Source organism: Thamnophis sirtalis, unplaced genomic scaffold, assembly GCF_051295495.1.
Source record: "Thamnophis sirtalis isolate CommonGarterSnake01/CBP01778 unplaced genomic scaffold, rThaSir2_p1.2 scaffold_1, whole genome shotgun sequence".
Classification (NCBI taxonomy): domain Eukaryota; kingdom Metazoa; phylum Chordata; class Lepidosauria; order Squamata; family Natricidae; genus Thamnophis; species Thamnophis sirtalis.
The window spans coordinates 12,749,965-12,777,087 of NW_028261381.1; the positions used below are offsets into that span (position 1 = coordinate 12,749,965).

Consider the following 27,123-nt stretch of genomic DNA (forward strand, 5'->3'; position numbering starts at 1 on the left):
TAAAATTGCAATCATTATTTATTGTTTCTATGGTAATACCCATTAATTTGTAAGAAGCAGTACAGATCCAACTAAAGCAGTGGTTTTCAAACCTTTTGTCTCAGGACATCTTTACATTCTTAAAAGTATTGAGGACTTCAGAGAGGTGTGATTGGTGTGGGTTATACTTATTGATATTTGCGTTGTCGGAAATGAAAAGTGATACATTTTAAAATACTTATTTAATTTTGTAGAAACCCCCCCCCCAAATGTCTCAAGGACCCCAAGGGCCCCAAACCACACTTTACTATTAATGTGTTTTTATTTTCCATTTTCATTTTCGTACAGTCACATATATACTGTGCAGAACCGGGGCCATATAACATTAAACAATAAACACAGCCATTCCTCTTAATACCCCCCAAAATAGAAACTGTACCTCTTCGACCCTCTATACACCCTTTCTTTCGCCCCCCTCCAACTTTCCATCTTCCCTCCATCATTCCCCTCTACCCTACTTCCCTTCCCCCTCTACCACACCTCTCTCCCGATACTTCCTCCCTTCCTTCTCACCCTCCCTCCAATCCTCTCTCCCACCCTCTCTACCCCTCTTTCTTCTATCCCTCTACTCCTCCCTTCGGTGTATTTCTACTATCTATTAATATAATAGATACCACACTTTGAGAACCACTGGATCAAAAGATAATGAGACCCAATGTTTTGTTAAAAAGTCCATTACATACACATAGGAATCCCAGAAGCAGGTTCTTAATGCAAGAATACTGTCCTGTTCATATTTGCCAGCAATAATATAATTGAGAAAGCTGACTGTTCTTGAAATTGAAGATTTCATACTAGTATTAAAGCTGCCAAAGAGGAAGAAAGGTGTCCATGTATACTTTTTCCATGCCAGGTATAATTTTATGCAGCTCTGTCTGATCTCCCTTATTCTCCCCACCAAAAGGTAAACAACCCTGTTCACTGCAATGTGTCCTCATATAGGTAGTCCTTGCTGAACAATGTTAATTGGGACTAGAAGTTCTGTAAAGCACAATGATATATGACCATGCTGCTAAATGTTAGCAGTTCCAGCAGTACCAAGTTACCGTTGTTAGGCAAACCACAGCAGATTGTTAAGCCAGCACCTCATATGGCCACAAATTTTGACTTCCTGCTGGCTTCCCCATTTACTTTGCTTGCAGGAAGGTGGGAGGGAAGATCTCAAATAGCTATTACAGTGGTTCCCAAACTTGGCAACTCTGCTGGCTGGAGAATTCTGGGAGTTGAAGTCCACAAGTCTTAAAGTTGCCAAGTTTGGGAACCACTGAGCTATTACATGATCGCAGGGCAACAACCAGAACTTCAAGGAATGGTCACAAGTAACATTATTCAGTGTCATTGCAAGTTCTGACAGCCACTGAACTAATGGCCATTAACCAAGGATCATCTACGAGAATTGCTCCAGCCCCCTACTTGATTTTGTTGCCCTTTTGTGTGATTTGTTGGCCACGTATCAGGAAATGGGAAGAATAACTTCATTGTCCACAAATCCCCCCTCTGAAAAACAACATTCTCCCCATCTATCTGGTGTTTAGTCAGCAAGGAAATGAATAAACAATCAATCACTTTTCACCTCCATCATAGAATTTTACCAAGCTTCCATCAAATAAAACTCCACATGCAACTCCAATTGTACCAACAGCATGAACATTGAAAGGCATGTTTGTGTTGAAAACGCTTCTTCCTCTACGCAGTGGATGTTGTTCAGTTTCTTCTACATCACTGCTCATACACAACGGCCACTCAACACTCAGTTTGCGTTAGAATGTAATCACATGGATACACATTTTCTAGCTCAGAGCTATGTCAGAATCTGTATTTCTTTCCTCATGTGACATTTTCTTCTAGGGTGCATAGCTTTTAGAGGAGGTGCCTATTGCCAAGTTGCGCTATTGAACATGCAGAGTATAACTTCATCAGATAAACAGCATTTTGTTTTATCTGTCCCGGTGGGTGGAAAAGAGAGAGTATGCTGGGAGAATTCCTTTGAGCTGTTTTAAGTTCATTTAATTCTGGAGTAGGATTTAGTATAAGAGGAATATCTTGCTTTAATTTTTTAAAAAATGTGCCTTTTTCTCTTAAAGGCTTTCTGAAAGCATGTACTCCGTAACTCTAGAAGGTAGGAGAGGTTGAGAGTTTATTGAAACGGCTCTTTTCCTACCATCACATAGCTACTTTCCGCTGCAACACAATCCTTAAGGAGCTTAAAGGCATTGAGGAAGGTACTACAGGTATATATATATAGCAATATAGCAGTAGACTTATATACCGCTTCATAGGCCTTTCAGGCCTCTCTAAGCGGTTTACAGAGAGTCAGCATATTGCCCCCAACAATCTGGGTCCTCATTTTACCCACCTCGGAAGGATGGAAGGCTGAGTCAACCCTGAGCCGGTGAGATTTGAACCGCTGATCTGCTGATCTAGCAGTAGCCTGCAGTGCTGCTTTTAACCACTGCGCCACCTTGGCTCTTGTGCAGTCAGGTGCCGCCCACAGCACCTTTACTCCTTCAAATGCAAACTGTTGTGTGGCCTTAATGTTTTGGCATATTATGCAAGTGGGTGGGTGGCAGGCAAGCAAGTTTAATGTAGAGCACTGTCCATCTGGTTTCACTTTAAAACATTTGCAATCTGTTTCCCCCGAACACGCATTCCAAATGAGGTGTTTCTGATCTCCAGTAGGTGTGCAGCTTTACTGCACTTTTTGGGTGTGGCTAAAGGGCCACCTCGGTTTCTGAAAGTATTTCAGGGATAGCCACTTTAAAAGCAGTTTGAAAAGAGGATCGAAATTTAAAAATGAAATCTTTTAATTAATTTTATTTTTATAAAATAATTCATCTCTAAATGTTATTTATAAACCATGATAAACTTATGTATGTATGTATGTGCATTGTGTCACAACCCCTGGTATGCCCAAATATGGGAGGAAGCATACTGCTTATTTATCAAATGCAACATACATACATACATACATGCATGCATGCATGCATGCATGCATGTTGCATTTGTGCTGATAAATAAATAAAGGGAGACTAGTATAGATCTATTTCAAGCTATTTATCTCTCATCAGCTAGCCATACCTTTACTGGGATTTGAACCTGTGCTGTATTACATATTAAACAGTTGTGTTAACCACTAAGCCACCACTATAGGTGTGTGTGTATGTATATGTAAATATGTGTATGTATGTATATGTGTACACACACACACACACACACATATATATATATATAAATTTGTTTATTAAATCAATTTATATGGTGGCCTGTACACACACACACACACACACACACACACACACACACACACACACATTAAATCAATTTATATGGTGGCCTGTCTCATTCTGGCCAGCTTGATCGATTACATGCTATCACGTCTTGGCCACCAACCACATATTAAAAACAATATAAACATAATAAAAGCAGAAGCATAAACATTCATGTTAGTTAATAACTAACTAGGTTCATAACTTAACTAACTACTGCAATGGTGTTTGTTATTACCATAGTTAATTTAATAAGTTATTACGATGTACTAATACCAATCCACACCGTGTCATCTCACAATTGAGTTGCAGCTTTAAAATACATTTATAAAATCACGATCAAAATACAATTCCTTCCTGTGTGTACTCTTTTGTGTAAATACCAGTGCTCATGGAAACACCTGAGACTCTTAGAGAAAGGAAGCGGCAGACAGAACTGTTGCCATGGCGATATCTTGATAATTGGCAACCGAAGCTGGAAGGATCTAGAGGCTGAGGCTGACCCATTGTAGACTCCTGGACCTCAGTTTTGTAGAATAAAGTTGATCTGCAGCCCTAGAGGAGGATAAGAGGTAGACGAAAACCTTTCGTCTTTGCTGCCATCTAGTGAATGTTTGGATTTGTGCAGCCCCACTCCGGTACCTATACTGATATATCTATGGCCTGGAGAGTCATGTGTCTTTCAAACCTAATTACAAAAGTCCTACAGTACATAGGCATTAAATTCGGAACTTTGATAACTTTGATCTATCCCTGGAAACATGGATCTGGTGTTGGAGAAACAGAGGGGGGGGAAAGAAAGAGAAAAAGAACAGCAGCTCAGAATAAAAAACTTTTCCCATTTCTGCAGTAAAGTAAATGAATGGACTTATGCCCAGGCACTCTACTTTTTTACAAGTCTTTTGAGAAACTCAGCTGTGCTAAAAGACCTGCTTATAAAACCCAACTTGGTGTTGTTGTGTTTTTTTTTAAATAGGATCAGCAGTTTGCATACCATCCCCTTTTTTAGCAGTAGTCTGGATTATGCAGAATCTAAATTTGAATCGAGTTTATGAGACATTCGCTTAGCTCTGAAAAGGGGAGGGAATTTGGAAGGTTTTTGTGCAGATATGCTGGGCGCATAGCTTACATTTGTTTTCACGCTTAACAACTTGTGTTCCGTTAGATGACAATTCTTTAAATATATCAATTGGGCCCCGTGGAACAAGTTTGGTGTGCTGACATGCTAATCTCTCCTCCGTTCATCCTGGAAGGAAGAGCCTCCGCCTTGCTTTTTCATTGTTCTCCTCACCCTGTTTTTCTCATATAAACCCAAAGAAAGAGGAGAATCTTTTTTTTTTTTTAATTTATGGGCTTTTCCTAAGGGCAAGCTATAAATGTTCATATTTATAGTTCATATTTAAATATTCTATTTAAACTTTTTTAAAAAGGAAAGGGAGAACCAGCCAGAATGTTCACAATTTCCTACTTCTTTGTTTTGTTTTAAATGCAGAAAAATTTATTGATTGATAAGAGAGATAAGGAAAATTACTGTATTTGAATCAAACTTTCTGACAAGTGGACAGCCGCTTGTCTGAAATGGTATGCGATCTCTTCCTTGAGCGGGGGGGGGGGTTGGACTAGAAGACCTCCAGGACCTTTCCAACTCTGTTATTCTATTATCTACTGTTACTTGGTTTTGTTGTAGCCAGTGGTGGGATTCAAATAATTTAACAACTGGGTCACCCAGGGTCAGGTTGACTGTCGTGGGAGGAGTTGCTGAGGTGGCGCAGTGGTTAAATGCAGCACTGCAGGCTACTTCAGCTGACTGCAGTTCTGCAGTTCGGCTGTTCAAATTTCACCGGCTCAGGGTTGACCCAGCCTTCCGAGGTGGGTAAAATGAGGACCCAGATTGTTGTTGGGGGCAATATGCTGACTCTGTAAACCGCTTAGAGAGGGCTGAAAGCCGTATGAAGCGGTATATAAGTCTAACTACTATTGCTATTACTATTGCCCATCCCCACCCTCCAGCTCTGCTGCACATGCAGGACAATCCTCCCGCGAGCCAACCTGACCCTGAGCAAACCAATTGTTAAATTACCACCGCCAGCCCGCTATCAAAGTGGATCCTGGGCACTGTGGTGCAATGAAGAAACGAGCAACAGAATGGCCGGCACAAGGGGAGGAGGAGAAGCTGGGAGAATAAAGGAGGAAAATGGCCTTCTCCTTCTCCCATGTTGGCGGCTCCATTGAACGTTTCTCCATTGCAGCGCAACACAGCATGCAGGATCCACTTTGATAGCGCGGGGGGGGGGGGGTATTTAATAACCGGTTCGCTTGAACCAGTGCGAACCGCCTGAATACCACTACTGGACTTGTAACCTAGCCTAACCCCCTTGATTTTCCTGTGTGTTGATGAGAAATTGGATGTACTGTAGGTCTGAATATATGTCTGGAATAAAAAGGGCAGAGTAAAATTCTCATCAGTTGGCCAATGAAGAGAGTGCCTTTGGCTGGTTGCATAATGTGAGCTGAGACTGTATGAAGGTTCAGCATTTGGAATGAGCCTTATATGATAAGAAATACAGACTCACACCCCAGCTATTGCAGTCACTGTGGGGCATCTCATGACTTGTACTTTGAAATCTTTCTGGAAGGTGAAATGGCTCCATCGTGGTGGATGGAGATGCAAGAGAGAAGATCCTGCTGTTGCTCCCTTTCTTCGAAGCCTCTTCTGGATGAAGGAATATCCCTGCTTTGTTACTATCTCAGGGCATTTTGTAAGAATAGGGTCAGGACCAGTGGTGGGTTTCAAAAATTGTTCGAACCTACTCTGTGGGTGTGGCCTCCTTTGTGGGAGTGGCTTGCCACCCATGTGACCGGATGGGAGTGGCTTGCCGCCCATGTGACCGGATATGAAGCTGCTGACGACACTTGTCAGAACCACCTTAAATTACCCCACACAGCACTGGCATGCATAAGAATATGGTGTAAACTTGTTTTTTAAAAGGCATCTTTGGTTTGCGTTAAAACAACTTCCACACATGCAATGTTCTGATTGCACCACAAACGCAGTAGTCATCCTCACCTTTCACAGAGGCACTGAGTTTTATAAATATGAGCATGATAGTGTAGAATAATCATATCCAAGGACCAGTGGGGGGTTTCAAAAATTTTTGGAACCTCTTCTGTAGGTGTGGCCTGCTTTCCGGGTCCACTGGTGGAACCTCTTCTAACCGGTTTGGTAGATTTGACGAACCGGTTCTACCGAATAGGTGCGAACTGGTAGGAACCCACCTCTGGTTAGGACAGACCCATATAGCCAAGTAGGGGCCGAAGTGGCTAAGCACCTTTTAGATTCGCTCCTGTATGAGTAAAGCTTTTCCATATCAGAATTGTTGTGGCATTTAAGCATACGCATGAGTGTGTTAGCATACAGTAGATAAGCTTTTTTTGGACATCTCATGATACATGCCAAAATTACGGGAGTGACTGATCTATTTGGTTCCCAGAGTTTACAGATTTCTCTTCTTAGTCTGTCCAAAGAACAGTCCTGCCACACCCCAGAAAAAAATGATAAACATTGCTATAATGTTCCAGGCCCTTCCCCTTCCTGTTCCCTTTGTCTAAAGGTCTTCCCCAGACCAAAATTCTTGCAATGATCTCTGTTACTCCGTTACATAAATCTAGTTTGAAAAGGCTATTAGGTTATTTAGACCATTGTCTGATATAAAGGAGGGTGGGAAACTAAGGGGAGGTGGAGAAGAAATGTTGAAAGCAAACACATCTAGTAGGTTGCAGTTTCATTTCGAAAACCTTTTGAAATATCTGAAAAATAACTGTCACTTTTCCTCCTCTCTAAACAGTTCTAAACTCTGCTGGTGAGGACAAAGAACCTGTGTCTGCTTAGCGTGCGGTTTCAATTTAGCTCTCTTTTTATAAAAAAGCTCATTAAATGCGAGACTGTGTGTTCCTCCAAGACCCTTGTTTAGCAACAAATGGATGTGGAAATAAATATGCATGCATTTCATGCTTGTAAGGAACCATTCCTTTAGTTAGTTCATGTGGTTAGAATTTACTGCTGGTGGTCGGTGAAATGTTGAGATTATGAGATATACAAAGGAGTGAATTAAAGCTTGCTGTTTCCCACTTTTCTTACGCATGGATCTGGCTATATGCAAGCTTGTGTTATCTTTACCCCTTATACAGAGAACGATCCCTTCATGAGACACAGAATGAGTGATAAAATGATCCACATATTTTTGAAACAGTATACAGGGGAGGGATTGACTTACCTTCCCTACTAGTTTGCAAATGTGAGCTCGCATGCACCTCGTCTGTGCATGCACGCTGCTTTATGCACACGCGCAGTGCTCGTGCATTATGTTGGGGCGGGTGGACAGAACCTCCCGCAGCAGCCGCTACCAGTTCGCCTGAACCAGAGAGAACCGGCTGAATACCACCTCTGAACAGCAAGTGCTGTTCCTGAGTCCATGTGCAAAATTTTACTGTGGGGTGTCAGTGAAGCAGAGGTGGGTTCCTACCAGTTCGCACCAGTTCGGTAGAACCGGTTGGTCAAAACTACCGAACCGGTTAGAAGAGGTTCCACCAGTGGACCCGGAAAGCAGGCCACACCTACAGAAGAGGTTCAAAAAAATTTTGAAACCCACCACTCACACACACACACACACACACACATACACAGAGAGAGAGAGAGACAGACAGACAGACAGACAGATTCACACAGAGAAAGAAAGGAAGAAATAAATAAATAAAAAGAAAGAAAAAATGAGAGAGAGATGAAAGAAAAAAAGGAAAAAGGGACAGAGAGACAAAAGGAAGGAGAGAGACAGAGAGAAAACACATGGCTGGCAAGCCACTTCCACCAGGTCACATGTCTGGCAAGTCACTCCTACAAAGGAAGCCACACCCACAGAGTAGGTTCGAAATTTTTTTGAAACCCACCACTGCAGTGAAGACTCTTAGTGAAATCATTCCATTGACAAATTTTGATACAGTAAGGAAGTATGTGAGTCTTCCTCCTCTGTGTAAATGTGTTTTATTTTTCATTTTCGTACAGTCACACATATACTGTACAGAACCGGGGCCATATAACATTAAACAATAAACACAGCCATTCCTCTTGTCAATAATACCCCCCAAAATAGAAACCCAATGTACCTCTTCGACCCTCCATACACCCTTTCTTTCGCCCCCCTCCAACTTTCCGTCTTCCCACCATCATTCCCCTCTACCCTACTTCCCCTCGCCCTCACTGCAGTGAAGACTCTTAGTGAAATCATCCCATTGACAAATTTTGATACGGTAAGGAAGTATGTGAGTCTTCCTCCTGTTGACTGCATCCGTATCTTGTTTTTGGCATTGTTACCTAAATAGCTCGTCGTTGCTTTCTTCCCAGCAGTTTCCTGGATCTAACCAGTGTCTGCAGTGCTGGGATTCTCATGTAATCAGCTCTCCAGATTTTGAACAGAGCCAATCCTGTTTAGTTTCAGAGATCAGTCAGGATTGCGAGGTGCCCCCACCTCCCCTTTTTCTTTTGGATTAATGTAACTCATTCTGAGAGCTCTTCAGAGCAATATATTAAAGGTAATTATTATGGCTCTTTTAATATAGGATGCAGAAGACTTGTCACAGTGTCTTCCTTTTAGCTCTTCTGAGTGGGATATTAAACATAAGCTGCGAAAGGAGAACCCCTCCCACCACTTCAGTCTACGCCTTCAGAATGAGGGGAGGAGATAGTCAAACCCTTGTGGCAGGTGGGAGGGGTTGGATATAGTAGTGGGACATTGTCAGTGGTGGAATTTTGCAGAAATTGGAAATATAGGACGGAATAGAGCCGGGGCAGGTGGGCGGAGCCAACTGATCGCCAGAACAACCGTGGCTTACCAGCTGAATCCCACCCCTGGACATTGTCCTAACCTGCTGTTAGGCTCCCTCCCTGGGCTAGCTCAACCTGGGCTGAAGCTTCCCAGAACCACTTCCTACAGTTGATTGTCCTCCGAAGAAGAAAACCACCACCCCTCTCTTCCTTCTTGTTTCTTCTTCAGTTTAAGCTTGACAACTTTCCTATCGTGCAGTGGGCACCCTTACTTTGAAGCCGAGGTGGCGCAGTGGTTAGGGTGCAGTACTGCAGGCCACTTCAGCTGACTGTTATCTGCAGTTCAGCGGTTCTTAATCTCACCGGCTCAAGGTTGACTCAGCCTTCCATCCTTCCGAGGTGGGTGAAATGAGGAGCCAGACTGTGGGGGTGATATGCTGACTCTGTAAACCTCTTAGAGAGGGCTGAAAGCCCTATGAAGCGGTATATAAGTCTAACTGCTATTGCTATTGCAATTCTCAGGTTTTGAGCTGGGGAACAGCTGGCTGTTTTCCATTTTTGCATCTAGAGTTGCTTTTGCTCTTGTTTTCCTTCCCTCTCTACTGACTGAATTGGATGACTCACCATGTCTAGCGGTGGGATTAGTTGTCTCTACATATTTTATACAGTGCATGGACAGAAATGTTGTCAACTTAACTGAAGGCAAAAACTCTTGTTATGCTGTGAAACTTTATACCATGAAAAAGATTTATTCTTCGTGCATTGGTTAATTATCTTAAACACCTAGATATCAATTACCATCACCTTAAAAATACACTAAAACGAAGAATTTTGCATTTAATGTGTTTGCACAGATAGATATGTGTGGGTGAGTGTACCCATATACTCATGCTTCAAAATCATTCTGTCATCAGTACAGTACATGTTATCGTGGTGATCTGTTCCATCTACTGCCCAGGTGTTTCACGATAGTCTCTGCTTTTCCTTCTTATGTTTCTTGACTTGAATTGCCATCAAATAGAAAAGTGCCCTCTGTATAATTGGACATCCAGGCCATTGTCTAAACCAGAAAGAGAGGATAAGTGTCAGGTGCTGCTTCATTTAATAACCAGGAAAGAAACCACTCGACTCCATTCTTAGAATTAAGTGTACTTTTACTAATTACAAACAACGAGTAGCAAAGCAAAGCTGAGTCTTGAGTAAATTGGCGCGAAAGCAATGGATATCATGTATAATTCAATCCCCTCCCCTTGCCACCCCATTTCATAGTCCAATAATAATTCACCCAAGTGTCAGGTGGGAGATATCTTCAAAAAGCATCGTCAGACTGGAATGCTGGACAGTTGGCCTTGGCGGGAAACTCCCTTCTGTCACATGCGCAGAGAGATGGTCAGGACAGCTTCTAATAATCCTCCAGCACATAATGATTCCCCTCCCAAATACCATGCCCCCCCCTTCCCCGTTTCAATGGCAGCCGAAGCAGCAACGAAACAGAGGCTGACAATAAGGATTTCAGAATGATGAAATGAGGGCACAAAGTCCCATTGTAGGGGTTTATTGAATTTCACTGAATCCCATAACCCTCTCTGCACCCTCACAATAGGACAGGATACAAAACAGTAAATAACTTGAGTCCCCTATTGGGGTGTGAAGTTCAGTACATCTAAAAGGCATTTGTGCTGTTGAGGCACCTTTAGGAGAAAATGTCTGTTTTAAATAGATAAAACCTCAAAAGGCCTTTTCACTTTTCTTTTGTTTTGATTTTCCGGATTGTTTCCGCTTATCCTCTTTTCCTTTCGTCTGCGGCTGCGGGAGTTGTTAGAAATGCAAGCAGCTGAAAATTGACTGTTTGCAAAGCCTTTTTAAGCTTTGGCATCATTCCTTCCTGCTTTGAAGGGATCATGTAAGTGGCATGATTTTTTCCCCCCGCATTTGGGATGCAGAAGAAACATTATTCTGCTCATCGTATATCACTCAGTGGATGAACAAATTTAGGAGGTGACCCACAATGGACAAGTATTGATGGGTGTATGAAAAAGTAGACTTTTCATAGGACACAGGGGAACAAAAATTTCCAAGTATGTTAGAGATAGTGGCGTCTAACCATAATCAGGACTATTCCAAACAGGGCAATTTTTAAATGTTTGCTATTGGAATGAAACACGCAAGAAGGGAAGAAAATAGCAGAAATTCAATTGTTTCAATGTATTTGGTGCTTGGAATTAGAACGGAACAAGGTTTGACAAAACACCTGCATGCTCAAAAATCAAGACAAAGTGAGTTAGGAAGGTAAAGTTGCAGAAAATTATAATGGACTCTGAAAGAAATTGATAACATAGCATACAAGACCATTAAATCTTCTCACAGTGCGCCAATTTGCACATATTATTACAGCGGCTGCAACGGCAGAACTTTTTTGACACATTGGCTTTTTTCCTCTGGGAGGTAGTAAGAAAGACGAACTCACAAACGCTTTCTGAACAAAGGTTCATTATGGGCAGGAACCATTAGGACCATTAAAACCTCTTTTTGTTTCCCCTTCTAAAATCAGTACTAATTCAAATGTACTTCCACTACTGAATTAGAAAATGAAAGCGTGCCGTACTAAATCTGGAAATGGAAAATATATTTTCATCACTTTTCAATATGTGTAGCTTCCTTCTGATTTAATTACGGCTAATAATTTGGAACGTTTTGAAAAAGCCTTCACTGTGAATCACCCCCTACACACACATCTGCCTTTATATATTATTTATGTAAATGTATCCTAAGTAGTCACTAATATTTAATTCAACTAATTGGAACAACCTTTGTTTTCAGTCTGAATAAATAGGCAATTCATATTCTATTTTTTTTTAATCCAAAGGTTTTCGTGTTGGGTTTTTTTTTTTTAATCCTCATTTAAAATCAGTTTGTTTTTAGTTTGCAGAATTTGCTCCCAAGGAACCTGCCTTTTGATTAGAGGCAAACTGTTCTCTTGTAAAATGTTTGAGCAGAACAGCCATCATATTGTGCTCTCTCTCTCTCTCTCTCTCTCTCTCTCTCTCTCTCTCTCTCTCTCTCTCTCTCTCTCTCTCTCTCTCTCCCTCTCCCTCTCCCTCTCCCTCTCCCTCTCCCTCTCCCTCTCCCTCTCCCTCTCCCTCTCCCTCTCCCTCTCCCTCTCCCTCTCCCTCTCCCTCTCCCCCAGAGGTTTTAGAGAATGCTTATCCTTGGTCATTTGTGACACTGCGGTATATTGTTTGCTCATGTGGGTAATTATGTGGAAATTGCATGAAACGCCAGGAGAAGACTCGTATCATGGAGATGAATGAACCTCACGTCTATCATCTTACTATTAGCCTGTTCATATCAGATGTCTGCTGTGCCATGTTTTAAATGGAGTTAGCCTAATACTGATGATAATCATAAGAGTTTATGGGAGAAACCATAGTTGGTTTTACATCCATACAAATGCATTATTCTTCCATTGATTCAGAGGTGCAAACTATATTGTGGCATTCCAATATTTAGTAAGTGAGAATTGGAATTGGAATTGATTTTATTTGTAGGCCGCCCTTTTCCCTGAGGGGACTCAGGGCGGCTCACAGAAACCAGGGAGAGGGGAATACAATACAATACAATACTACGACAACAACACATAATAAGATAATACGCAACATGCATACAACATTCGGGCGGGGTAGTGGTCCTTATCCCCAGGCCTGACGGGCGAGCCAGTTCTTCAAGGCTGTGCGGAAGGCCTGGACGGTGGAGAGGGTACGAATCTCTACGGGGAGCTCGTTCCAAAGGGTCGGGGCCGCTACTGAGAAGGCCCTCCTCCTTGTGGTTGCCAGCCGACATTGGCTGGCCGATGGGATGCGGAGGAGGCCTAACCTATGAGATCTTATAGGCCGTAGGGAGGTAATTGGCAGAAGGCGGTCTCTCAAGTATCCAGATCCACTGCCATGTAGGGCTTTATGGGTGGTCAATAGCACCTTGAAGCGCATCCGGAGATCAACAGGTAGCCAGCGCAGCTCGCGGAGGATAGGTGTAATGCGGGTGAATCGGGGTGCAAGAATGCCTTGATACTAAATTTTACTTGCTTGCGTAATGGTTTGCTGAATTCGGCTTTCTGCTAAGCAGTATTAAAGAAAAGATACGCCACGTTCTTTTTCTTTAGTTATCCATTTATTTATTTATTATATTTTTAAATCACTGCAGTTGTGCAACCTTAAGTGAAATATCCATAATACAATAACCATAAAAATAATCATAACAGTATCAAAGTATCTTAAAACTAGAGTACAGAGAAAATTCCACTGCAGTATCTTAAATCATTTTTTTAAAAAAAACCTTTTATTTCATATAAGATGTAGTATACAAGAAAAACTGAAATTCACATTCTGTAGTTTGTTCAGCTAATTCTAATAGTAGTTGTCTACTTTGACCAAGAATTGTTTTCCTGGATCACAAGTAACATATGATTCACGTTCGAATTAGAATTTATTCATCTGCTAGCTCATTTTAATGGCAGACCTCAGTGAAAAGCAGAGAAGGGAGACATTTTAAGAGTGACAGCCATTTTGAATTTTCTTAAATTCAAAACCACCTCAGGGCAAAACACAATGGCAAAATGTAGGAGGCAGATAAATCAGAGTCCACTTTCTAAGATGGATGTAATAACTGTCAGAATCCTTAAGGAATCAGGAAGATCCTTGATTCTTTTCCCTTCCCTACTTTTCTCTCTTTTATACTGATGCCATTGTAGGGAGAAGTTTAAAAAAGAGAACCAATATTATTTCTTACTTTCCCAAATTGCAGGGCAGATGAGGGAAACATGGAAGAGATGCCAAATTGTACAGATGCTTGGATGAGGCATGTGAAAGCAGGAGAAAATCCTGCTAATTGCTTGTTTCCCCAAATCTGTCCCAAAGTGAAACAGGTTTTTCTCAAACAGAAAAAAAAAAGGCAATCATTTTGCCGTTCCATAATTTAAGTAAGGAAATAAAGTGAAAGAGAAAACCCCATGTTTTCCCTTCTCTAAACATAAAACAAATGGGTGCCCGGGGTTCCGTTTCACAAGAAGATCAGGTGTTCACGGCTGGAGAGCTGACAGGAAAATTAAAAATACGCTTTTAGCACTTATTTTTGACTCGTATAGTTAACAAACATAATTCACGGCCACAGTATGTTTTAAAACCGGGTTGAAAATTTTGTGGAAGACATTTCCCTTAACAGCTGTTCCTGATGACTGCCAAGTGAAATAAGTATGCTTAGAAGAGCCCGTAGACATCCAAATATTAAGCGATCGGAGCAAACCAAAGATATGTAATATTTGGATCCCAAGTGGGAAAAGTGGTTTGGCTTCAGGATCAACATGATCATTGCACCAGGCTGTGACACCCCAGAGAAATACTATGAAGTCCCAGGAAAACGTGACCCGACAAATGCGCGCCTGAAAAATGTGTGCCGACAAACCGCCGTGACAAAACAGCGAAGTCAAAAGCGCGCCCACAAAAGCATGATTAGGGTTTTTAGGTTAGGGTTAGGGTTGTTAACGTTGTTACCGTTGTTTTCGTGTTATTTTCGATGGCGCGCTTTTGTCGGCGCGCATTTGTCAACGCACTTTAGTGGGCGTGCTTTCGGCTTTGCGTTTTGTCGTGGCGGTTTTGTCGGCGCGCTTTTGTCGGGTGCGCATTTGTCAGTGAACCCCAGGAAAATACACGTGTGTTTGTGTATGTGGCTTCAGGGCATTACAGACGTAATAGGCTGCATCCCCTTGTTTCCTCCTCCTGTGCACACAAGCATTTTCCTGAGATTGCGGAGTAAGCGCCAGCTTTACAATAAATTCCAAATAAAAAGTGTAAATATGTCAGACTGTTCAACGCATTCCAGAAAGATCTGGAGTTTCTATGAAGAAAATTTTCCAGGCATGTTTCCTTTCTGATATCCTGGACATAAAGCCCCATCGGTCACCAGAGTTGTTATTCATCTTCGCTAGAAGGCGTCTCTTAGTTCTTCATTGATGTCAAGAGGCATTCTTCACACATGGACATACTAGGCATACTTTCAACTCACCTGGGATGACAAGCAGGGAGCACAGGTTTAACTATAGTACTTGAGTGAGCATCCTAGAATAATTTTCTCCAAATTCCTTGCAATCCACTGTGACTGTGGAAGAGCAAGGATTCCTCAGGAGAGGGGTTTATATAGCTCTGAATTCATGAATATAAATAGACAAACAAATACAGTGCCAGGGCTGTCCGAATGGCTGTGTTTTGGGTCCTCTGCTTCTTTATTAAGCCTTGCTTCTGAAAGCAGAACTCAACATTCCTGTTTCCCAGCAAGTTGCTTAAGAAACAAGCAGCTGATGGGAAAAGCAGCTGATGGGAACAATAGGTGATGTTTCTTTACTTGGGGGAAAAAAACGCGCTTGATGAAAGAAGTTCCAAAACTTTTACAGTGTATCGCATATATTTGAAATTCTGACCTGGCATTTTCACCGGCTTTATCTGAAAAGGCCCAACTGCTTAACCAAGCACAAGATGCAATAAATCCAAGATGCTCACCCTGAGATAGCTGAGGCAGTGACCTTTCTTCCTAGAAACTATTTTTGGCAAGGGAACCAACACTATCTAACAGGCAAATGCAACATTATAACTTGCTGCATTTTGCGATTAGTTTCTCCCAGGGAACAGAATAAAGTAATTGCAACATTTTGCTTGGCATACCTATCTTGTTCTAGGTCAAAAGATACTCTCTCTTTCTCTCTCTCTCTCCCTGCTGTTCTTTCCCTAACAACATGAAGGGGGGAGTTTTATCTGGTGAGCATTATCTGGCTGGAAATGAGCAGAAGCCAAGAGAGCGACAGACGTGTATAGGAATGAGTAGATAATGCAGGTAGCAACTTCAAAAATAGCCCTGAACTTGCTGGAAAATTCTAGGCTCCAAAGCTATGCAAGCCTACCATTATTAGTTCATTGATGATTTCTGTAATGTGTTTATAGAAAGGCAGGTGGGCAAGGTGAGAGTTTTGCTCCTTTGTAGCCTATTCATTTGGTGGAGAATTCTTCCAGCATATTTTTCTTTCCTGGCATGTCCTTCCTTGGACTGCAGAAATTATACAGGTAGTCCTCTACTTACGGTTCCACCACAAAACCGCGGAGGACAAAATCGCGGTCGATGAAAGCGCGTATGTGACGTCATCACAGCGCGACGAAAAAGATCGAAAAATGTAAAAATAAAGCGAAAACCTTATCCTAACCCCCCCAAACCTAACCCTAAACCTAACCTTTAACCTAACCCTAAACCTAACCCTAACCCTTAACCTAACGAAAAACCTAACGCTAACCCTTAACCTAACGCTAAACGTAACGCTAACGCTCTAAACCTAAACCTAACCCTTAACCTAACCCTAACCCTTAACCTAACCCTTACCTTTATGTGAATCGGCTTGCTGTAATTTAATTTTTATTTCAATTTTTCAATCTTTTTCGTCGGGTTGTGATGACGTAACATACGTGATTTCGTCGACCGCGCTTTTGTGGAACGCGGTTTTGACGGGTCACGCTACTTACAACAGTTCATTTAGTTCAGTTCAAAGTTATAACAGCACTGAAAAAGTGACTTATGACCATTTTTCACTTGTGACTGTGGCAGCATCCCCATGGTCACCTGATTTACAGTCAGCTGATTTACATTTAGGATGGTTGCAGTATCCCAGGGCCATGCGATCCCCTTCTGACCTAAGCAAAAATTAATAAGGAAACCAGATTCACTTAGCAACCGTGTTACTAATTTAACAGCTGCAGTCATTCACTTAACAAATGGGGCAAGAAAAATTGTAAAATGGGGCACAACTCACTCGACAAATTTCTCACTTAGCAACATAAATTTTGGGCTCAATTGTGGTTGTAAGTTGAAGACTACCTCTAGCTGCTTTTCATGCCACACTAGTGAAGCATTACTCTGTTGCTGAATAACAGAGTTGGAAGGGACCTTTGAGGTCTTCTAGTCCAACCCACTGCTCAAGCAGGAAACCCTATACCATTGAAGACAACTGCCTGTCCAGTCTCTTCTTATTAAAAGCCTCCAGTAATGGAGCACCCACAGCTTCTGGAGACAAGTCGTTCCACTGATTGGTGGTTCTTTCAGGAAATTTCTCCTTAGTTCTAGATTGTTCTCTCCTTGATTGGTTTCCATCCATTGCTGCTTGTTCTGCCTTCAGGGGCTTTGGGGAAAGTACATTTCCTCTTCACATTTGTCATCTCTTTCCATCTATAGCAGTGGTAGTCAACCTGGTCCCTACCGCCCACTAGTGGGCGTTCCAGCTTTCATGGTGGGCGGTAGGAGTTTTGTCGGATACTGAAGCACTTTCTTTTTTAAAAAAATTAATTGACTTTTTTTTAAAAAAATCATAGCATTATTTAAAAACGTTTTCATTAGGTTTTCATAAAATCACCATTACTGTGGAACCGGTGGGCGGTTAGAAAATTTTACTACTAACAGAGATACAAAAGTGGGCGGTAGGTATAAAAAGGTTGACTACCCCTGGTCTATAGCTTTGTTTCTGCTTAAAAGTAGCAGGATTTTCTCCAAATCAATGTCATGGTTTTAATATATCTGGTCCTTCGTAAAAGCCAGCTCTCTCTTGAACCTGCCTTGTGGCAGGGAGATTCCAAATACTGCATACTTTGTTATTTTATATTAATTTAATTAAAAAATGTGATTGCTCTGCTTGAATTCCTAAGTGGAAGTGGACGCCATTATACACCTTTTATTTCCTATATTCTATTTTGCCACAACTTCTCCCAAACACATCAAGGCTCAAAATAGCTTCCTCCCATTTTGATTCTGTATCGTCTTTCATTTTCAACATTTTATGAGTGCTATCTGTACTGCAAAACTGGTTTAATAATTATTTTGTCGCTTGGTGGGCTTTGTTTCTATATTATTTAATTTAAAGCAAAATAGATGATGTTAAACTGTCCTGTGGACAACTTCATTAGATGGGTCTCTCCGCCCACCCCTAAACATGCCAAGGATATTCTCATAGAAATATTGAGCCTTTGGAATGATGTTAATCTCCACTCAAGATGCAATTTAATAAAGATCCTCATAAACTCAACTCTTTATGTATGAGAACAGTATAAAAAAAGGAGGACATTTGAGGATGCTGATTAATGAAAGCTTGCAATTTAACCATCCTCCATCATTATTCAGTGATCGCACTTAAGTTTTATATTTGTCTTTTTTTCTGGTTCTGCATTATTCCACATGCCCAACCCATATTCACATCTTGGCACAAGTATCTATGACCCTCCCAAAATATGTAGATTCTAAGCATTCTAAGTAGGTCAAGGTTCCATTATTGTTAAGCCTAAATTGATTCCATTGTTTTCTGCCACAAAATTTTTCAATAGTGATTGGCTAATTTATAATCTTCAAGTGGCTGATAGTAACAGTGTCACTCACCTTTTTTCCATCTTGAAACTATAAAAAAAAGCATGAAACAAAGAATAAATTTACGTGCCCAGTTTTATTGTATCAAGTGTAGCAGAAATTAGAAGAGAATGCAAATGTTTCAAGGTCAAATTCATATGGTGTTTATCTTCCTTCCTCTTTAAATCATTGGGGATAGACTCTTTAAGTTCTAGTAATAAGTAAAGGAAAACTTGTTTATGGCCATTGATTAGCCAAATATAGAATTGCAAAATACAAAAAAGCACCACCAATAATAATATGACAAATGGATAGGTGAGAAATATACCCCTATGTTTTCTGCCAACCCCTGGGCCACAAACTGGTACCAGTCTGCAGCCTGTTAGGAACTGGGCCATGTAAGTGTGTCAGAGGTGGGTTGCTAATTTTTTTTATTATTGGTTCAGACGTGCTCCTGCGCGCACTCCCATGCACGTTTGACATTTCTGTGCATGTGCAGAAGCTTCCGGGCAGGTGGGCAGAGCCTCCTGCCGCCGCTACTACCAGTTTGGCCGATCCAGGCTGAACTGGCAGCAACCCACCTCTGATGTGAGTGAAGCTTTATCCCTCGTCACCTCAAGACTGGATTACTGTAACGCGCTCTACATGGGGCTGCCCTTGAAGAGTGTTCGAAGACTTCAGTTAGTCCAGAATGCAGCCGCGTGAGCGATTGTGGGGGTACCTAGGTACACCCACGTTACACCTATCCTCCGCGAGCTGCACTGGCTTCCCATTGGTCTCCGGACGCACTTCAAGGTGCTAGTCATTACTTTTAAAGCCCTACATGGTTTAGGACCTGGCTACCTGAGAGAATGCCTCCTGCCATTTACCTCCCAGAGACCTATAAAATCGCACAGATTAGGCCTCCTCCGGATTCCATCTGCCGGTCAATGTCAGCTGGCGACTCCCCGGGGGAGGGCCTTCTCTGTAGCAGCTCCGGCCCTATGGAACGATCTCCCCGTGGAGATCCGGACCCTTACTACTCTCCCGGCCTTCCGCAAAGCGATTAAGACCTGGCTGTTCCAGCAGGCCTGGGGTTGATTTGATTTCATCCAGCCCTATCCTAAGCTACATGAATGTTGTGTAATTTTTAATGTCTGTTCTTTTTAATTTTTATATGTTCCCCCTCCCTGTTTATCTGTAAGCCGCCCTGAGTCGCGAGAGTGGGCGGCATACAAATCCTAGTAAACAGTAAACACTGTGCCTGCACGGAATCTAGGTAGCATAAGAAATCATTGTCCCCACGCAGCCACCGCTAGTCTGAGGAAAAATTGTTTTCCCCAAAACCGGTCCCTGGTACAAAAAAGGTTGGAACCTCTCTCTTAGAGATCTACACATATTCAAAAATGATGTTGGTATTCAGTATTATGTTTGGTTGTTGTTCAACAGGGATATTTAGATGATGGATGGATATATAGAAAGATGGTACCTTCCACTTGTGTATAGACAGTACTATTCTGGAAGAGCAATCTCAGTCTTGATGGCTGTCACCCATCAATACCACATGTTGATGCAGCCCATGCTAGATAGAAGGTTGTAGTTCAAAATAACTAAAGAGCCAGAATTTGAGAAAGTTCCATGCATAACATTGATGTTCTGATAGGCCAAAGTTTTGTCTTTGTAAAAATCAGATGCATAATTATAAGTTCTTATAATTAGTTTTGAGGTCAAAGTTCTGTTTGCAACCTATTTTGAACAATGCAGCCATGGGGAGGGAAATCTAGTTAATCTGAAAAGGTATGTAAGGAAATTCACTTGCCACACGCCCACATATCTCAAAGTAAAGGTTGTACTTCTCAGGAGAGAAAAAAAATGCTCTTATTTTGGTTCCACCACAAAAGCGCGTAGGACAAAATCGCGCTCGACAAAAGCGCGCTGTGACGTCATCACAGCGCGACGAAAAAGTTTGAAAAATGTAAAAATAAAGCGAAAACCTTACCCTAAGCCCCCCAAACCTAACCTTAAACCTAACCCTAAACCTAACCCTTAACCAAAACCTAACGCTAACCCTTAACCTAACCCTAACGCTAACGCTAACGCTCTAAAGCTAACCCTAACCCTAACCCTTAACCTAACCCTAACCCTAAACCTAAACCTAACCCTTACCTTTATGTGAATCGGCTTGCTTTAATTTAATTTTTATTAATTTTTATTTGAATTTTTCGATCTTTTTTGTCGCGCTGTGATGACGTCAAAGGCGCAATTTTGTCGATCGCGCTTTTGTCGTCCGCGCTTTTGACGGGTCACGCTTATTTTAGCAAGTTCAAAGTTCTGACACTCAGTTTGGCAAGTCAGTCCTACAGCTGTTGCAGAAGCAAAAATCAAGGGCAATTTGTACCATTCTGAATTATTTCTTTGGGGAGTAAAGCCATGATGGAAAAGTAATCCTGAACCCATATCAGAAGAGTAAGTTGGATCCAGTACTGAGAGAATAAATTACGGCCAGGGGAAACAATGTTCCCAAGTGTTTAACTGATGTCCACCAACCACATCTGTTCATTTCATATCCTGCACTAAGCAAGGAATTTTGGGTAACTCTTTAACATTTATATTGACATATTGTTAATTGAAGTTCAACCTAACAGGAGAGGATTTCTGTTCCAGAAGAGAAGGGATGATAGGGAAATTGGAAGTGATCCTACATCCTGTTTTTAATGGTGTTAAGATATTGGCACGATTACAGCTGCACTATTCTCTGATAGCAATGTTGACTAAAATGTATTTTATTCTAATAGTAGATCACAGCTCATAAACTCATTACTTTTACGCAGTCTAAAAGAACAATTCCATAGGAAGTAAGTGATTGTTACTGGTTGAATATACTGTGGCACAAAAACCACTTCCTTTACCTCATTATCCCAAAGGAAAAAAATATTGATGTTATTCAGGGCTGTGCCTTGTTTATCAAGTGCTGTGTCTTGTGAAGCTTGAATAAACACATATCAACTCTTTACAGGAAGAAAATGAAATCCCTGCCAGCGTATTTGTGAAAGAACCTGTTCCCAGTATTACTGATGGGAAGGAAGAGCCTGTCGATGAGAACAAAACCTTGGAAGAAACCTTGCACACCGTGGAGTTATCCTCAGAGGATGAGCTGCCCCACGATGACCTTGCAGAAGACAGCATGGATGAGAAAATGGAGGAGACCAGAGCTGAGAAAATCAAGAGATCGAGCCTTAAAAAGGTCGACAGCTTGAAGAAAGCATTTTCCCGCCAAAACTTTGAAAAGAAGATGAACAAGATTGTCTCGCCTGAACGGAGAGAGAAGATCAAGAAGTCTTTTACCCCTAACCATCAGAAGTCTTCTTCCTCCAAAAGCTCGTCTTTCAAGGTCTCTCCCCTGACATTCAACGTGAAGAAAGTCCGGGACGGAGACACATCTATAGAAGTAGAAGATAAGCTAGTGGAAGCGACTGGCAGTGAGCACGCAGCCGGTGAAGAGATCCCCTTCACTTCAGATCCAGTCCCTTCTTCTTCTCCAATGGAAGAAGGAAAAGCCTTTGCTGATTCCTTGGAAAAAGAGTCAGGAAGTGAAGGAGAGGTGGTGATCAACAACAACATTGAGCTTGCAATTGTTGAAGAAAATGATGACTATAGAGCTTCGTTAGAAATCAGACAAGAACTTTATGAGGAAAGAAACAAGCCAACCAGTGAAGAAGTTGAATATTCTGAAGAATCCAATCAAGCAGCTGTCCTTCACGTAAACCAAACCGCGTAAATTGCCTGTGTCCTTTCTACGAATGATATTTTTTAATTATATCAGTCACCAGAATATGTCTGGTATACTATCAATGTGGGGTCTAATAGTGCATCACAGTGGAATTGTTGGTTTTAAAGCGTAGATTTCCTTACAAAAACTGTTCACTCAATTAGAATTGACTCCCACAGTCAAAAAGTAGGACTGTTCTCCAAATAACACAAAAGCAGATTTCTTGGCCGCTCTAACCTCTTTCCATCACCACTTCAAACCTCTTCTTACTTTCTAAATGTTTCTTCACTCTACCTAGAATGGGTTTAAAAGAAGTGTTCAAGACAATTAGGCCGTTTGATAAAAGGCGTTGCCTACACAGTCTCTTTTAAATTGTAGTTAAGAATATAAGCAGTTCCCTGCTAGATTAGATCTCTTTTGCCCCATCTAGTTCAGCCGAATGTCTGGCCAATCTACTTCACAAGGAAGCTCATTTGTCTGTTCGTCTCCCAACAGATTCAGGGAGGTCACACTGCCATCAATTCTTTGATCCCCAAGACTTTCATGAATTGATCCACCCTTTTTTTTTTAAGCCAGTACCACATCTCATGGTACTGAATTCCAAAATGTAATTACGGGTTGTGTAAAAAAAAAAAAAAAAAAGTCATTCGGTCAATCCTGATTCTTCCAATGTATTCAATTTTGTTCTAGTGTTTTGGGAAGAGGAAAATAGCTTGTCCACTTTATCTATGCCATGCATAATTTCATTGTTAAAGATTTATTGAAGATTTGGATAGATCCATGACCCTCATCCCCATCTGCAATCAGCTCTCAGTGGGGAAGTCATGGCTATTAAATGGTGCAAACATGGTCTTGTTTTTTTCAAATACAGATCCCATGTTTTCTTCAATCTAGACTGTGGGCCTGCATTGAAAAGACAGTTTCTCTCACTTTCGGAGGGAACTGTAAAATCCATTACAGTATCCTCTTTGCCTTCTAACTTTCCCCTATTAACTGCTTTTTAAGTTACAATCCAATTATAAGCTAAACTCTTTCGCACCTATGCAATTCATCGCCTTTTCCTAACCTATGGAATCCTCAAAGTTTGTAATTTCCCTTCTTGATGTGCTGTGACTATCCTAGCACAAAGTAAGGGTGAACTTCCTGTCACAAGAGCTGATACTAAAAATGCAGGCGTGAATTACTGAGAAGTACAGCTTTTGACAGTATACTTATACACATTATGTGCAGATGCACTGGAAAAGATATTTTTAGCATATACAATTGATTTGAGAAACAAATTACTGTGAGGAGGCTGCACCTCAACAAAAATGAAAATGGGATTTTTGCTTCCTTATCGCTGTTCGGTCCCTTAGTTAATTAATAACTGTTGATACAGAACAATTAGGCAGTTGAGTTTTCTGTCTCATAGTGTCTGCATCATTTTGTTTTATTGATGTTGAGAATATTCCTTCATCCACCAGCTCCTTGCAAAACGAGCTTTATTTTTGTTTTTTCCTTTCAAATAAAAGGAAATCAAGTTCTTGTGAAACTACAGGTAGTCCCCGAGTTAACAACAGTTCATTTAGTGACCATCCAAAGTTACAACAGCTTTGAAAAAAGTGACTTATGACCGTGTTTCACACTTCCAATCATTGCAGGATCCCCGTGATCAAAATTCAAATGCCTTGCGACTGATTCTTAGTTATGACGGTTGCCATGTCCTGGGGTCATGTGACCACTCTTTGCAACCTTCTGACGAGCAAAGTCAATGGGGAAGCCAGATTCACCTACCAGCAACTGTGGTACCAACTTAACAACTGCAGTGAATCACTTAACAATTGTGGCAAGAAAGGTATTCAGTAGGGCAAAACTCACTTAACAACTCTCGTTTAGCAACTTAAATTTTGGGTTCAATGATGGTCGTAGGTCGAGGACTATCTGTACCATACAGTCGTATAGCTTATGTTCTGAAGTCAATCATATCAAGTCTTTTCGGATTTACTTTCAGATGACTACATGTAGGATTACTGTCATAGTGTAGTAATGAAGTAATAGTAGTAATCAAAGGTAATATATGTTAAGATCTATTGTAGATTTTTTTCCACCATGTGTACCTTCCAATCATGGAACAGCATTCCCCCCCCACACACACACACAATTGGTGGAGCGATAAGATACATGTCTAGACATAAAACTATGAGATCAGTAAGATGCATATCTCGTCTTAGTGTCTAGATTGAAAATAACATGGTATGATTAGGGAGTGTCTGCGCACTGCAGAAACTGATGGTCTACAACTCTCATTAGACCCAGCCAGAATAGTCAGTGATCGGGGTTGATGGGAGAATACCTTCTTTGTTCTCCCCAACTGACATAGGGCAAAATATATTGAGGAACACACACAGGCAAATAGGATCTCTGACTTCTTTATCTAGTTCCAACATAATATTCAAAGCAAGGAGGAAGTACTATTCTTTCCTAGCCGAGAAAGTTGCATGTACTATTTTGATCATGTGCCAAGACTGGCATGCCGCGTGAGCAAAATAGCAAGGAGCATTCCTCCTTCCACACATACACCCTATGGCCCAGGTCAGGTTGCATCATATCCTAAGTCAGCAAAGATATTCTGACACAAAAGAATCCCCTCATGTAGTTCTCCACAACCTTGGCAAGTTGCTTCCATTTCAGGAAAGACCAGATTTGCTTCCTGAGGCAGACATGCCATCTCTTGAAAGGCCGGACTGTTCCTGTGAGGTGACATGTTGCTTCACAACTATTACGGAAGGCCACATAGGTGATTGGTGGGGTAGCAGATCAAGCAAACTTATAATGGAATGTCTGTATAGCTGCTTAGGATAAGTTGCTTGTTTCTATTCCATACAGCCTTAAGTTGATCATTAATGTATATAGATATATATGTTTTATGTTAGATTTATTTTAAGAGAGAATACATTTAAAAGAATAAAGAAAATATTATTTGCTTAATAAAAACAATTATTGTTTTAAATGGCCAAAGGGAGATATAGGGTTATATATATATAATCTAAGTAGTTCATAGAAATAGATTATCAAATAGTGATCTATGCACCAAACTACTGTATTTAAGAGTGTAGGGTGAGAGATGGCATCTTGGCATAGTGCAAGATGATCAAATGAAAGTTCAAAGAATATATAATAAAATAAGAGAGGGGCTAGGATAGTAAGATACGTACATAAGTAGCCCAAATATATTATCCAGGGAAAATATATTTTTATTCTGGGTCTGCACAATGTTAAAGAGAAGACTGTTTTGAAAAGTATATCCAGGTAAGCATATTTTACAACAACAACAAAAAAACATCACAGTTCCCATCAGCAGTATGAATCTTATCTTCCTTGTTTGCTATGGGTGTTTAAGTGTGCTTAGCCACACAGATCAATGCCCAAATGTGGAATATATATATATATATAGATCACCTAGGAATTGTCCAAGAGTATGAAATAATCCTACTGAATATTGACAGTGTCCATCAGACTATGATTTTAATAATCTCTCTTTTATTTTTAACATTCATCAGATGCACAAAGGATTATTAACATCACCTGGTCATTTCTGTGTGATTTGAATGTTCCATGTAATGTGTAGAATACGTGCTTGGATTAGACATGAGAACAGTTCTAAAAGTGGAACACATTATTCCATTTTTAGCTGGTGATGTCAGATGATTTGATGCCATGTTGGAATTTTTGTTTGAGATTTTTAAAAAATACTGACTTGAGTGATAAAAGGCAAGGAATGCAATTCTGAATGGATTTCTTCTGTGTAAAACAAATATCAGCTCTGCCTGTGGGCAGTTATGTTTAATTTCAGGAGGGTTTTGTACATGGAAATTTCCTACTGAACAGGATGGGGATGTTGCATCCACCACCTTGAGCACCCTGTAATACATAGTAAATTTCACAGCCATGTAGAAGCTGGAATTTCTGCATATGAGAGGCATTTTTGTGACCAAACTATTCAGAAGTGAATGTGCATTCCTACAGCATGTATTCATTCTATTTGAATTCTTCATTCCTCTTAATCAGAAGTGTAATCCAGCAATATATAAATGCTTGACAATCTTATATCAATATATATACATATACAGTATATAATTCCCCTTTTAATATACTTAACTTTTGCATAAATTGCACTAGAAATTTGAGGGTTCCCCCCCAATATATTTAACACTGCAATTTTGTTTCAAAAAGTTTTTTAAGAGGCTATATGTTAGTAAACAATTCTAGATGGAGTATCTCATACAGTCATTTAATGTGTCTCTGGATGTTGATCAGAGTTTATTTCCAAGGAAGATTTTTTGACAGTTAAACTTTTTTTTTAATAATTACAATGTTATGAGAGAGTTACAATCAATAGAAATAACTGCAATATAATCACACATTTGCCTTCATTTGATTTAATATCAGTGCCTGTTACTAACTACAGATGTGTTCAGCTAAATAAAAAGTAAACTGAGTCACATTGTATTTGTCTGAACAAAATTATTGCAAAACAAGAGAAGAAAAACATCCATTGCAAAATTAGACATTAAACACATTTCTGCTTTCTATGCTGTTTTTAAAAACAACAACATGCAAATAACATCAGCTTTGGTTGTCAAGGCAACCCCAATTTCTTCGGGATTTTGAGGTGTCTAGTGTGCTGCTGTTTTCCAGATGCATATTTTATTCTGAGATTTATTATTTTCATTCAAGCTTCTCCGGATTTGTAGAGTGTCAAAAGAACATGAATGGAAGTGACATTATATACTTAAAAAAAAAACACCTGTTGATAAGGTGTCTTGTGCAAAGCTCTTAAGCAAACTGAGCAA

At 40.7% G+C, this 27,123-nt stretch overlaps 1 protein-coding gene across 1 annotated transcript in view; it reads left to right on the plus strand.

Moving 5' to 3' along the window:
• The window catches only part of CAVIN2 (caveolae associated protein 2), a 34,392-nt gene extending 7,618 nt beyond the window's left edge, over positions 1 to 26,774 (plus strand). Inside the window, exon 2 of the mRNA XM_014069459.2 lies at positions 21,539 to 26,774. Within this exon, the coding sequence (XP_013924934.1) occupies positions 21,539 to 22,300 (762 nt within the window). The 3' untranslated portion in view covers positions 22,301 to 26,774. The remainder of the gene's footprint in view (positions 1 to 21,538) is intronic.
• The last annotated feature ends 349 nt before the right edge of the window (positions 26,775 to 27,123 follow it).